The 13,108-nt window shown below is 44.5% G+C and overlaps 1 protein-coding gene across 5 annotated transcripts in view; it reads right to left on the reverse strand.

Annotated features, from left to right (window-relative positions):
• The window catches only part of RIPOR2 (RHO family interacting cell polarization regulator 2), a 93,686-nt gene that overhangs the window by 18,596 nt on the left and 61,982 nt on the right, over positions 1–13,108 (reverse strand). For 2 of the 5 annotated variants that reach the window (XM_059938039.1, XM_059938040.1), the window contains exons 9-14: positions 12,758–12,801; positions 11,295–11,420; positions 10,827–10,975; positions 9,350–9,479; positions 4,245–4,922; positions 1,108–1,292 (exon numbers count right to left, since the gene is read on the reverse strand). In XM_059938039.1, coding sequence (XP_059794022.1) covers positions 1,108–1,292; positions 4,245–4,922; positions 9,350–9,479; positions 10,827–10,975; positions 11,295–11,420; positions 12,758–12,801 — 1,312 coding nt within the window. Of the gene's footprint in view, positions 1–1,107; positions 1,293–1,416; positions 2,465–4,244; positions 4,923–9,349; positions 9,480–10,826; positions 10,976–11,294; positions 11,421–12,757; positions 12,802–13,108 lie in introns of those variants that run through there. The other 3 variants (XM_059938041.1, XM_059938044.1, XM_059938043.1) reach the window with 2 other exon arrangements.

A 13,108-nucleotide genomic window follows, 5' to 3' on the forward strand; every position in this document is an offset into this window, starting at 1 on the left:
TCTCAGTGTAGAATGTAGAAGGATAATTTAAACATGACATTCATTTCGTAAATTTTCTTTGCTATGCCCCCAGTTCGCTCAAAGGATAAATTCTATTTCTCACTTTTTCTTTTCCTGGTTTCACTTTGGCAGAAGAAACCCTCCAGGAACAACAAAACTCCAAAATATTAACACCACCCACAGAGAGGTTTGCGAAGGTTGAATAGCCATAGCTTGTTGTAACTTGAAAATCAGTGTATATAACATGTCAAAAGAAACGATGGATGGAAACCCACCCTTTCCTTTGGGAAAGTGTTTGTGTATTTTTTTTTTGCAGCAATTGATGGAGCTGAGTACGTTCACTGTGCTTACAGAATGGACCCCAGGCTCTAGCTCTAAACACGTGGTTTGGTACAAGAAAGCCCAATGGAGAAGGTGACACATTTCACCTTTATCCTCCCTTCCCACTGCCCTGTCCCATCCCCATCCTAGAGAAGGTCACATTCCAGCTGGAGGCCTGCAGATCCAGTGGCAGTTATCAGTTATCAGTTATCAGTCATCTCTTCTTACGCTCTAAGGAAAACATGGACCACGGGGCTTAAACCTGGCTTTGATATAGGCACTGACGAGCTTAATCTACTGCAAAGACTCAATGGCCAAAAGGAATGGAGAGATAAGGGGTGGGAAAAGCAAAGTCTAACAAAATGAAGGAGTTAGAAATACGATGCAAATTAAGGAGAACCAGGTCCAAACTGATCATCCAGTAAGAGTTCTCCAGAAATATGGTATGCCTACTTAATCTGGAATTAATTACATTGGGAACAAGTTGTAGACACTGAAACCTACAAGATGTATGGGTATACACATAAATATACACACACACTCATACAAAAATCTCCCCTTCATTTATAAGGAAGAAAATCAATTTAATTTTCCTTAAACAACACCAATAGAGGTGAATGATATTTAAAAGTTGTACTTGACAATGAAAAGGAACTGTAAGCCAATTCATGTATAGGGGGTTTTATCTTCCTGGAGATGTGTATCAGGTCCCATCTGGTAGCTACAAAGAACTGCTGTACCAGCTATGACAGTAGAAATAGAAGCAGACGCTAACTTCAGACTTACCTATGTTTCTCAGTCTCAGTGTCTGAAAATACTGAGTCAGCACCTCCTCCAACATTACAAACCTCACCACCATCATCCTCCTCCTCGTCAAAGTCAGAGGTGTTCAGAAAATCAAAGCTTTCTAAAGCACTTTCAACTGTAAGACTTAAACTGGAAGACCTGCTTCGGCTTACTGCTGGCTTGCACTGCAAAGGTAGAAGGTACCAAGGAGAATATCAACATATTCGGAAGGAGAAACACAACAAAGACACCCAGCGGGAGATGTGACACTTTCTTTTTTTCAAGCTTTTATTTTTTTTTGTTGGCATTAAAAAATTCATTTAAAATCTTCTTATTAAAAGAAAGTACAACCGTGGATAAAATGACACAATATCTGGGATTTGTTCCAAAACAATCCAGAGGGAAGGAAGCAGGTAGAAGAATAGACACAAGACTGGCTATGAATTGAGCACTGTGGAGGCTGCGGGATGGGCACATCAGGATCCATTATCTGATTCTTTCTACCTCTGTTTGAAATTTTTATAATAAACAGTTTAAAAAATATTACAATCAGAAGGCTTTGGGAAATAAAACTGCTATACTCTCTCCGCCTGGTGCTCAACCCCAAATAAAATTCAACTGGCAGACAAATCTAAAGAGTCACAGTCAATGCCCACTACTAACCAATCTCTAATTCCAAGTGGCAACATGTTTAGTGTCCTGAGACAGGGGTGAGCTATCTAAGGCACCTGTTCTAAAGGATTCACAAAACAAATCCCAGAAACAGAAAACTACTCGAATTCACCTAATCCACACTCCCTAGGTAAGTACATTTAAATATTAATTTTACATTCACAGCATGTAATTTTTCTTTGAGCATCGAGGAGAAAATAAATGGCATGGGCATGACAAGGAGTAGCCGTGCTTCCTCTACAGCTCTTTGAAGGAACAAGTTCCATTTCTTCCCTGACTGGGCCCTGGAATTACGTGAGCAAACCCATTCTATGGTCTGGAGAAGTCTACATTGCTGAATATTAAGCAGAAACATTACAAACAGGGTAATGCCAGTTGCTATGGGCACAGAGATGGAGAGAAGTTCTTCCAAATAGTCAAGAGGATGCTGGGGGCGACTGAATGGGACAAATTCTGCAAGTGAGAAGAACTAAATGTTCTCCATCCAGTTAGGTGGCACTCCCTGCTGACTTCATTACACAAGGTTGGAAGGGCCTTGCAGGGGCCTGAGTCTCTGACACTCAAGACGAAGCATATAGGAAACCGTCTTTCAGTCTTTTCAATCAGAGTTGTTCCATTCGCCCTCAGTGATCTCCGTCCAAGAGGCAGCGTCATTTATTCTCTCATCCTCAAGGTGTTTAGCACCCTAGGAATGTGAAGGAGGGAAAAAAGAGAAAGCTTTGTCCAGCGGATGCTTTAATCCTGTCTGGAGACAAAGCCACTTGCCCCAGACCTCAACTCTAATGCCGTTTTCCATCTCAGAGAGAGAGGAGGAGCCAGGCCCGACTCGACCCACTTCTAGGGTCTTCTTCCCTAAGCTAGATTGCAGAACCTGATCTTGCACAGTATGGATGTGTTTAAATATTGATCAAAATAAAGAAAGGGGCAGTTAAGGATTTTAGTAGCGGGATAGTTTTGGAACAACAGCAGATTGAAATAATACTCTGGAAAGAAACCTATAGCCACCAGGTCTTTATAAGACTAATAGATAACTTGCTTAGTGCTTCCTGGTGGATTGAGCTACTGATCAGCACCCTAGATGCCTGGAAATGGGGGCATCTAGACATTTGAGGCATTTACTTTAGGTGGATCAATTGTGTCTTAGCTCTTTACATTTAACAACTTTTTGCCCACTAAGCAAAAGCTGGTCAGCTATGCTGACATGAGCTTGTTGAGGGGATAAAAGATGTTTTCACTGCAGTACTGGACAAACAGCCTCCATGCATGAGCCCTGAGCGGATGCTTTTATGTTTTACAGGAAGCAGATTCAGAATGCCCATCCCTACTGCTCAGAGGCTATACCTACAGCTGAATCAATCTGTCATGAGCATTAGAGGATGTGGGGAGTCAGAGCATGAATTATTATCTGCCCTGGGCAGACATCCCCTCCAGACCTAGATCAGCGTGACCGAGGCTGTGAGAAAAGCCTTGGGAAGGTTGTTCCAGATGCCACGGGGAAGGCCACATTTTAAAGCTGTCACGCCAAGGGATGCAACAGCCTGCTGTGGGTTGACTTGCCCCTGACACCGTATTTTCAAGCTTATTTTATAGAACAGGTTCCCAAAGAACTGCTCTTTCAAGAGAAAAGATCCGAGTTCTCTTCTCTATGGCACTATAAATCAGAGTGGCAAAGCAAAGAATACAAGAAGTGGCAGTGGGATTCGGGACAAAAATTCCAGTTCTGTCTTCTTGTGCCTTGTTTTTAAAAATTTCATCTGTATGCCAAGTGGAGACAGATACATTCTGGGGTAGCATTAGCGACCTCATTGCTAGGACCTCCTGCCTAAGAGGAAATCACCCCCTCACTCCTATCTTCCCATGTCTATCCTGAGCGGCCTGATTAGGAACAGGAGAGAGGAAGATAACTCTGGTGAAGTCAGGGTTCTCTGGCTTCTACATTATTCGTGGGTGATTACCTGGGGTTCCGACTCACCGATTTGGGCCAATTGCAGAGAAGGAAATCCTCCAGGAGGTGGTGCCCTGGTTGGGGGGAGAGATGCCCGTGCCTCTCACATCTGTACTGCCTAACTCTGTCTTCAACCATGGGAGGGCTTTCCTGCTTCCCTGATACTCAGAGAGGTTCCCTCTCCAGTAACATCTCAATGAGATTATGATGTTCAAAAGGTCACCATTTCATATTTGGGATCTGAATGATGAACTTAGGGACTGAGGGAATTTAGACGTTCTCTACTAGAGCTGTTAATTTAACTCCTAATCATTTTCCTTAAGTTGATCAGTTTTCAGGAAAATAAAAATTAATATACGCTACTAGTATTAAAAATCAATGCCATTTACGTGATGATTATCTACTGATCCTGTGATGGGGCAGGATAAAAAAAAAAAAAAAGATAGGCTATTTTAAATAGAATGTTGGCTGAAGATACCTGTCTCCAGAGCTAATCCAATTTCCCTAAAAATGTACTTACTTTTAGAATATCATCCAAGTGCATGACTTCTTGGTTCAGATCCTGAAACTCTTTATATTGCTCTTTATGTGGTTCTAATGCAAGGAAAAGCCCATTAAAGGCATCCTCTAAGCTTCCATCTAGGAAGGATCTACAGCCTTCGGACTCTCCACTGACAGAGCCCTCAGAGAGGAGCCTCTCGGTGGCCGCCGGCACCTCTGACGAGGTGAGCCTCTTGACCAGCTGCTTCGTGATGTTTCCTTCAAAAGTGTCCAGTTCCACGGGCTTGAGTTCAGAGGCCTCGTCAGACTCTTGCAGAAGGGCCTCTGCGACACCCTTCTCCAGGAATAGGCGCTCCGTCCGGGCACCCGCGGACGCTCTGCCGGCCTCGGGTTTCCCGGGCCCCTCGGTCTCTTCCTCCCGGTGGGGCCTGGGCTCTGAGCCTTCTCCCAAGGAGCTCTTGGAAGAGGCCGAGCCGGAGTCATCCAGGCCCTCGTTCTGGGAGGAGGGGCTGCCGCGGTTCAGCTCTGCGGGGGTGATGGTGATTTCTGGGTTTGCTGAGCACGCACTGGGGAGAGAGCTGGCTGGGCTGCGGGAGAGGGCGCAGTCCCCATTGGGCAGGTCACTGAAGCTGAGGGACAGTGGCATTTTCTCCGCAGCTGCCTTCCCATTTTCAAAGATGTCATCAGGTAGATTCGACTGTGGATGAAAGGCAAATCATTATGATTTTAAATACAAGTGATGCGTTTGGCATGGTTCATTTCCAGACAAAATGTAAGACAATTAAAATTTAAAAAACAGACCTTTCATGATATTAACATTGTATTGTTGATTTTGTGTGTGTGCGCACGCACATGTGTGGCAAAAGAAAACAAGCCTTTAAAAACTCTATTACCATTGTTGAATCTAGGTGAAAGTTCATTGCACTATTCTCAGGTTTGACATTTTTCAAAAGAGGTTGGAGGCAGGGGAGCGGTGCCTGTTTCCCAAATCCCAGGATCTCACAGTATTTGGCAGCCATAGTTAAGAACAGCACCACCGTTTTTTTTGTTTTGTTTTGATTTTTTTGTTTGTTTGTTTTTTGGCATCGATCTTAAAAGACTTTACAACATTCTTGCTATTTCACTCAAAAGATGTGATGCTTTGTTCTGCTTCAGTTCTCATAAATTATTTTTTGAAAATCTCTACCCACAAATCCCAAGCCCTGGAAAAAGTTTTACTAATTCAGTAACCATGCCACAAACAATTCAAGACCAGAAATACGTTCGCAGAGCTTCTATGAAAAGAGGAGAAAAAGACTGATAAACTGAACAACTATCTTCCAGGGCTGCAAACCCCAGAGCTCCCAGGGTGTCTAGAAATCCCAAGTGCTCTGTCAGGCAGCCCCAGGCTCTGTGATCCGTGAAGCAGAACTCAGAACACAGAGGTCAGAAATATCCAGGTAACCAAGATAATTTGTTTATGCAGGCGTTAGAGCAATTTCTAAGTCACCTTTCCTGACACTGTGGTCTTGGCGAAGTGCTAAATGTTGTTCTGTGGGAAAAGTTTTTCAGTTATTTGAGATCAACTCCTTCAAAATGAATACTCTCTCTTGGATTCCAGAATTGATTGTTTAAGTAAAGGTAAGTACCTATTTTAATTATATATAAAACAATGAGGGAACTCCCTGGCAGTCCAGCGGTTAGGACTCCGCACTTCCACTGCAGGGGGCGTGGGCTCCACGATCCCTGGTGGGGGAACTGAGATCCCACATGCCGTGTGGTGCGGCCAAAAAATAATAATAATAATAAAAAATAAATAAAACAACGAATGATCACGATAGTGCTGGGAATTAGCCCAGGAAACAAAAATGTTACAGCAAGTGAAATGGGGAGCAGACAGAGGCTCCCCATCCTCCTCCAGCAGCGTCCATGGTCCCATCACTGCTGGATCTGGGCCACCAGCTCCCAATACACGCAGTTTCAACTAAACTCTGCATTCTCGTCTGGTTGGAAGGTTTTTTACTTTAACCACAGGATGAGTAAAAGGATGTGTCCCTGGGGCACTCAAGTAACCTCTGCAGGCTCAGTTTCTTTGCCTCGAAAAGTGAGAATGTTTTCCTGGATTAGTGATTATTTAACTGTGCTCCCCAGAGTCCCGTGGGGGGGGCGGGGGCGGGGGGGGGGGGAGGGAGTTCCAGGGACCGTCCTCGGGAGGGGACGGGGAGGGGCTGGGTCCCCGTGCGACTCACTACTTCCAGCCTCCTTTACTTCAGTTTCCTTCCTCCTGTATCTGCACCCCCCTTTTCCCCCCAAACACGCTTTATGCCTCCAGGACAGACAACAAAGGAAGCTTCTGGGGAGGGATGGGGGAAGGCTGAGTCCTGCTCCCTGCACGTCCCCCGTGGGGTCCCCTGGGGATCTCACAGACGCCCTGGGTCCTCTGAGTGCCCCTGCCCAGCCTCAGCTCACCTTCAGAACACACATTCCGAGCAGCTCTGAGGGAGGCGGGAGGCACTGGCTAAGTAATGAGGGTGCCTGGTGGTCACTATTCTTATTTAAATTCCAAACTCCTCTTCAGCCATTTCTCTCAAGTCTCACATTCCCAAACCCAATTTGCATGTACTTAAGTGGCAAATATCCAGTTAGACTGAGATGCCCTGCTGAAGGGGACATACAGCCTGCCGAGAGGGCGAGCCTATAAACGGGCACACGGGGAAGGCGTGCTGTAACTGAGGGGTGATGTAGGGAAGCTGCAGGGTGGTAGGAGCCCCGGCAGGGGGGTGGGGGCCGCCCAGCAGAGAGAGGGTCTGGAACTCAGCCCTGGAAAATGCGGAGAAGCAGGGCAGAAGGAGGAGGAAGTGCGTCCTAGAAGGAACAACAGTCTGTGGGAGCTCTTGAGAGGGAGGGTGCATTTGGAGGACAGTGAGGGGGGGTTCAGGGTCGGCGGGGGGCAGTCAGGCAGAGAATGAAGCCTGGAGAGACGAGAGGTGGGCCTGGAAAACTGGGCCGGAATGGAACAGCTGCTCCGAGGAGTTTGCGTTTATCCAAAAGGCTATAGGAAGCCATCACATTCTTTTCTAATCTTGCTCTTGTTTACATGATGCAATTAAAACCTCTACTAACCATCTCTACACCCTCCAACTTGCAGCATATGAGCATGAATATACACATGACATTGACAGTTACTGCATCAGCTCTACTCTTCTCTGGCACGTGCATATCTTTCCCATGTAGTCTTCCCATTTTCCGTGGAAACTCCACTAGAGTTTAGCCTGGTCCACTTCACCTGTGTTTTTTAATCCAATGAATAAGATGCAATTATTATTATTTTTTTTTTTTATGGTTTATTTATTTATTTTTTTGGAAGAAAAATAAAAAACGTGTTTCAAGTAGTCATTTAGAAAGAAAAATAAATCTATTTTTAAGTTTTATTTAAAGTATATTTTAAAAGATATCTTACTAATGCAACATTCTTTTACCTCATCTGAGCATGCAGAGTGGGTACTTGAAAGTGATTTGAAAAAATCTATTTCAAACTCCTCTATAATCAGTCTCTCCACTAATTTAGGCTTGCCAGTTAGTCTAGAGCTGCACTTTTTTTTTAACATCTTTATTGGAGTATAACAATTATTATTATTATTAACCAGAAGACTTTTAACCCTTTCCTTTCTGGACATTCAAAGATTACTTTTATATGTCTGTAAATGGCAGAACATTCCAGGTATGTATGTACATACGTGTATGTGTATTCTCTTGTGACATAATGGATAACACATATAATGTAGGTTACCTATTACCTTCCTGATTGCAAATTAAAGAGTTTCTTTTGCTTCGATAGTATAAAACTAGCAAACAATACAATAAATTAAAGCTAAGAACCTCTTTCAATAAAAATAGTTCTAGGAAAATTGGTTTAAATCCAATGCCAGGTTTTGAAGGCTACAACTGTAAAGATTGCTATTAGTGATACATTAGCTTAACCTGTGAATGAAAATCTTCTTTGACCTTGAGTGCAACTGTATTTTTTTTTTAATGACAATATTGTTACCATGGATATCTTTGCCACAGCGCAGAAAAGTCACAGCACAAAAGCGGAGATCATGAGCAGGGAAGGACAAACGGCCTCTCTCACAAAGGTGCATGCATGCCCAAATTTCCCACCCGGGGACAGGAGGCCTGTAACCGTTAGCCAATGAGCGAGAGAGAGAAGATAAAACAAGAGCCATGCCAAAGCCCACATGCCACAAGCCCCCTAAAGCAAGCACGTCACACCCAGGCGGGCCACACACACTCACATAAAACTCTAGCACGGCCTTGGGTCTCAGCCTGAGGGAGGGCAGGTCACTGAAAGAGCGGCTGCGGTGCAGCTTGGCAAAGAAAGAGTCTTGCAAAGCACTCAAGACAGACAGCCTTGGCTTGTCTGGTGAAGGATGCAACCATCTCTTCAGAAGTCAAAGCAAAATGGGGGAGTTAGTGGAAAGCAGCAGGTTACCATGGTTTTGTCAGCTTTTTAGCGAGCATTTCTGATTAAAACAAGGAGGCCATTATTTACACCCACTTCTTTAAAAGTCTGATCTTAGAGAATGTGCAGAAAAGTCTACATGTGTTTACCAAAGCAACAGGTTAAGTGGGGGGAGAGGAGAGGAGAGCCAGAGGAGGTTTACCACCTGTGCGCGGGTGGCCACAGACACCTCGGAATGTGCTTTCCTTAGTCACCACGTGCTTAGGGTGAACTTGAAGATGACATTACAGTCAGCCCTCCGTATCCAAGGGTTATGCCTCCATGAAAAAAAAATTCCAGAGAGTTCCAAGAAAGCAAAACTTGAATTTGCCAATTTGCTGGTAACTATTTACACAGCATTGCCATTGCATTAGGTATTATTATCTAGAGATGATCTAAAGTATCCGGGAGCATGTGTATAGGTTCTGTGCAAACACTATGCCATTCAACGTAAGAGGCTTGAGCATCCTAGGATTTTGGTATCAAAGGGGGGTTCTCGGAACCAATCCCTCTCGGATATTGAGGGACGACTGCATTAGGAATTATAGAGACTCCCTAACACCGTATACTAAGCATTTCAAACCCTGGGTGCAAGCACTGCCTCAGGCTCATCATTTCTCCTCCAGAAATCACACTGAACTTACAAAGAAGGAGTGGTCTTTGAAGGTGGGCGTTTCCGGGGTGCCCTGGCTGTACATGGACATTCTTCTCTGGAGGGCGGCTGCCTTGTTCCCAGCGCCTGAGGATGGCGTCATGTCCTCCACGTCAAACGGACTGCAAAACAACAGGTGCCCATGAACGCACATTTGTTAAAGTCACCTATAATCACCAGTCCGCAGGCCAAGAAAGCACCTCATTATACTAACGTAAACTCAAACCAGTGGGAACTGGCCTGGTTTTGGCCAAATTGGTCTGTCAGCAAACAAACCAAGATAAAAAAAAGTGGAGCAGAAAACGGGGTCTAGACTCACCCAAGGGATCCCAGATTATCATCACAGGTTTAAGCACAATTTATGTGCACACCTGCATACCAGATAAATTTACTTCCTCATTCATATTAGAGACACAAACGTATTAATGTTTGTCCCAACACGAGATGTTGAAGAAGTCTGTAAAAATTCCTGGAGCTTTGCAAGGGCAGACACTTTAATGATACAAGAGAGCAACAGATTATTGTTCGGTTCTAAAGAAAACTCTCCTATTCCTTTCAGTGGACCCAGAGCCTGTTGTGTGATTGAGAGGACAACAGTCTGTTCACAATGATGCCATTTATCAGCGTGCCATGTGTTCCTCCAGCAGAAGCACTGATCTTGCATTTGAGACGTCAATCATTACAAGTTACGAGGAGAGATGGGCTGGGCAAAAGCTGTGGACGCTGTTCCAATAACAAGGCAACATGTCTTTGCTGCTTCCATGCCTGGCCCTCGATATTGTAAAGGTGGCCCCAAACATTAATACTGAACATGTCCTAGTTATTTGGTAATATACCAGGGGCATAAGATCAAATGTTGTGAGCAACCAGTATTTAATAGCATATCATGACCTTTCTCACGGGGTGACTTCAGAAAACCACTTTTATGTTCCCTGCTTTGACAAAAGGTATCTCTGGCCCTTTGGAAATATTCTGTTTCAGTATATAGAGTGTGGAGAGACCAAGGATATCCAGAAATTTCCAAAGCAGTATAAGGTATCTGAGATAAAGAGGGCTAAGCAATTAAAACACCATAGCGAGAATCAGGATCTTTCTGTGGATAAAATATCTCGTACTGGAGAGTTATTTTCTTTCAAATTAGTGGACGTGAGAGATATACTTCTTTATACACATCTAAAGGTTGAGAAGGAGGGGAGGAGACAGAATAAAATATTTAAAAATAGGAAGTTGAAGAGGAGAGTAGTGATATGGCAGAGGGCTCTCCTTTAACATGTGTGAACGTCACCCAGCTTACTAAAGAGATTCCTGGGTCCTGAGAGATTCTGACACAGCGAGTCTGGGGTGGGGCCTGAGATTCTGCTTTCGTACCAAGCTCCCCAGTGATTTTGATGGTCCACAAGCCACCCTTGGGACAGCACGAGCCTACAGCACTTGTTTTTATCATGACGATATTGAAAAGGGCAACTTACTACCAGGTGATTTCCAGGTTGAGTTTGATGGTGCCAAGGTCATTGATGTCCACAGCCACCACCTGAGGTCGGGCTGCAAACAGCTCTTTGGTCTCGCAGGTCACGCTGCCGACCAGGAGATGAGTTGCTAGCCCTTTGAGTTCTGTGACCTGGTGAGAGAGGGAGAGGTAAGAAAGGCCTTACAGGAGAGCAGAGGATGAAGGCAGGTTACTCCTTCCTTTGTTTTTCTTGGCCAGGGCAGGCATTTCAGAATCATATCTGAAATCAGAGGTGGATGTTTCCCAAGCCCATCTCACATTTCCATTGCCCGCTCTGACACGAGGGCAGGTCTTCTGATGTACTTGTACTACATACAGAGGTCTGTGGGCTGGAGGGGCAGCAGGCAGAAGTCACGGGCACAGGTCTCCACGATGGACCGTACAGCCGTGGCACCAGCAAAGACAACAAACGGCAAGGACGATATTGTACCTTGATGGAAATTAATCCAACTATCAGGGGCAGGAACACCATTTCTTCTCCATCCCAGGTCTGTTTGCCATTTACTTCTATTCTGCCTTTCAGTTTCCACCTCTGTCGGCCATACTTCATGAAAATCTGGGGAAAGACACCAAAGGGCCCTCAGGTTCCACTGCCCTCACCCGCCTTCCCACCAAACACCAGGATGAAAAAGGCGAGTAAATACAGCAGCTACTGCTCCTCCCCTTCTCCAGCGTCCTCCTGACACCCCCACGACTGTCGCTTCTTCCAGATTCCCTGGCAGGGGGCGTGCAGCAGAGCACCAGCAGGGAAAGACTTTCAAAGGGGGGTAAGTTCTGCTTCTCTAGGATAGAGGGTGTGAAGGGCTTTCTTTAGAGAAAGGTCACTGCATCGTGCCCTTTGGCTCAGCTCTTTCTCTCGTTAGTTCTACTTCAGTAGAACAACCACTGGATTAACTCTCCATACTCCCCAGCTCCTTTAGAAAGACAAGGAACCATCAGCTAAAATCTACTTCGTGGCCAGAAGCAAGAAATAGGGCATCCTCCTTTTGGATAAGGGAGACAGATCTGGACAAGGATTTTGAAATCTGACACGCTCTGGGGAGAGGGTGTGCAGTTTCTCCTCAGTCAGACAGCTTTACTGCTTAGAGGAAGACACATTCCCCCTCACCACCCCCGGCCAAGATGAATGATTATAGAAGGTTTTGGAGGAGATAGTTAGATGAAATCATTATGTAAGTTCCCTTTTGAAGAGGGAAAAGATAAAAAGCTTTTTTACTTTTATGGAGTATATTTTTATAAAGAAAGATCTAGATTCTGTTATTCTTCAATCATGATACTTTTTAGTAGTCATAATCCTGGATTGGATCTTGCAACAGGAAAAAAAAGCTGCTATCAAGTACAATATTGGGACACTTGGAAAAATATGAATATAGATTGTACATCAAATGACATTAGCTAAAGGGCCAGTGCTAAGTTTGTTGGTGTAGAGAATTGTACAACGTTTAAATAAGAGAATGTCTTTCCACATTCAGGAAAATAATTTTTTTTGGCTGTGCTGCGTGGCTTGCAGGATCTTATTTCCCCAACCAGGGATTGAACCTGGGCCAAGGCAGTGAAAGTGCCAAGTCCTAACCACTGGACCGCCAGGAAATTCCCTCAGGAAAATAATTTAGGGGTGAAGGGTCATGATATCTGTGCATTAATCTAAAATAGTTCAGCAAAATAACAACAACAATAATAGTATTAATAATAATAAAGCAAATGTGACATAATGTTAAAAATTGGTGTCTAGGTTACCCGTATATGGGAGGTCTTACACTAATCTCCAAAATTACTTATTGGCCCAAATTTCTCTTTCAAAATAAAAAAATGTAAAAAAAAATTGAAGAAGCAAAATAATGACAGCTGACTCCTGCCTCTCAAGTCCAACACCCAGACCGACACCACACTTACTTCATATTGATCTCCAGGACAGAGGCGAGCAAAACCAGCCAGACCTGTAAACAAGCAACTGGGATCAGAGGTGCAGAATTTATTTCCCCTCTTTATAAACCCACACTGGCACACTTATAAAACTCAAAGTGTCAGGCCTTTGTGAAAACTCATATAATAGTTTCTGGGGAACGACTGTGGGCACAGCTATTGTTGGGAATTCCATCTATCACAGCAAGAGAGGATATTCCTTGCTGGGGTGATGGGAGAGGTGCTCTCTGGGGCAGAGAAGACTGTTCTTTCTAGGAAGAGCCCCGTTAAGTTGTGAGACTGTGGGACGCATGAATCTGCTTTCCACCAGTCTCACGGGCT

This window comes from Balaenoptera ricei, chromosome 11, assembly GCF_028023285.1.
Source record: "Balaenoptera ricei isolate mBalRic1 chromosome 11, mBalRic1.hap2, whole genome shotgun sequence".
Lineage (NCBI taxonomy): Eukaryota > Metazoa > Chordata > Mammalia > Artiodactyla > Balaenopteridae > Balaenoptera > Balaenoptera ricei.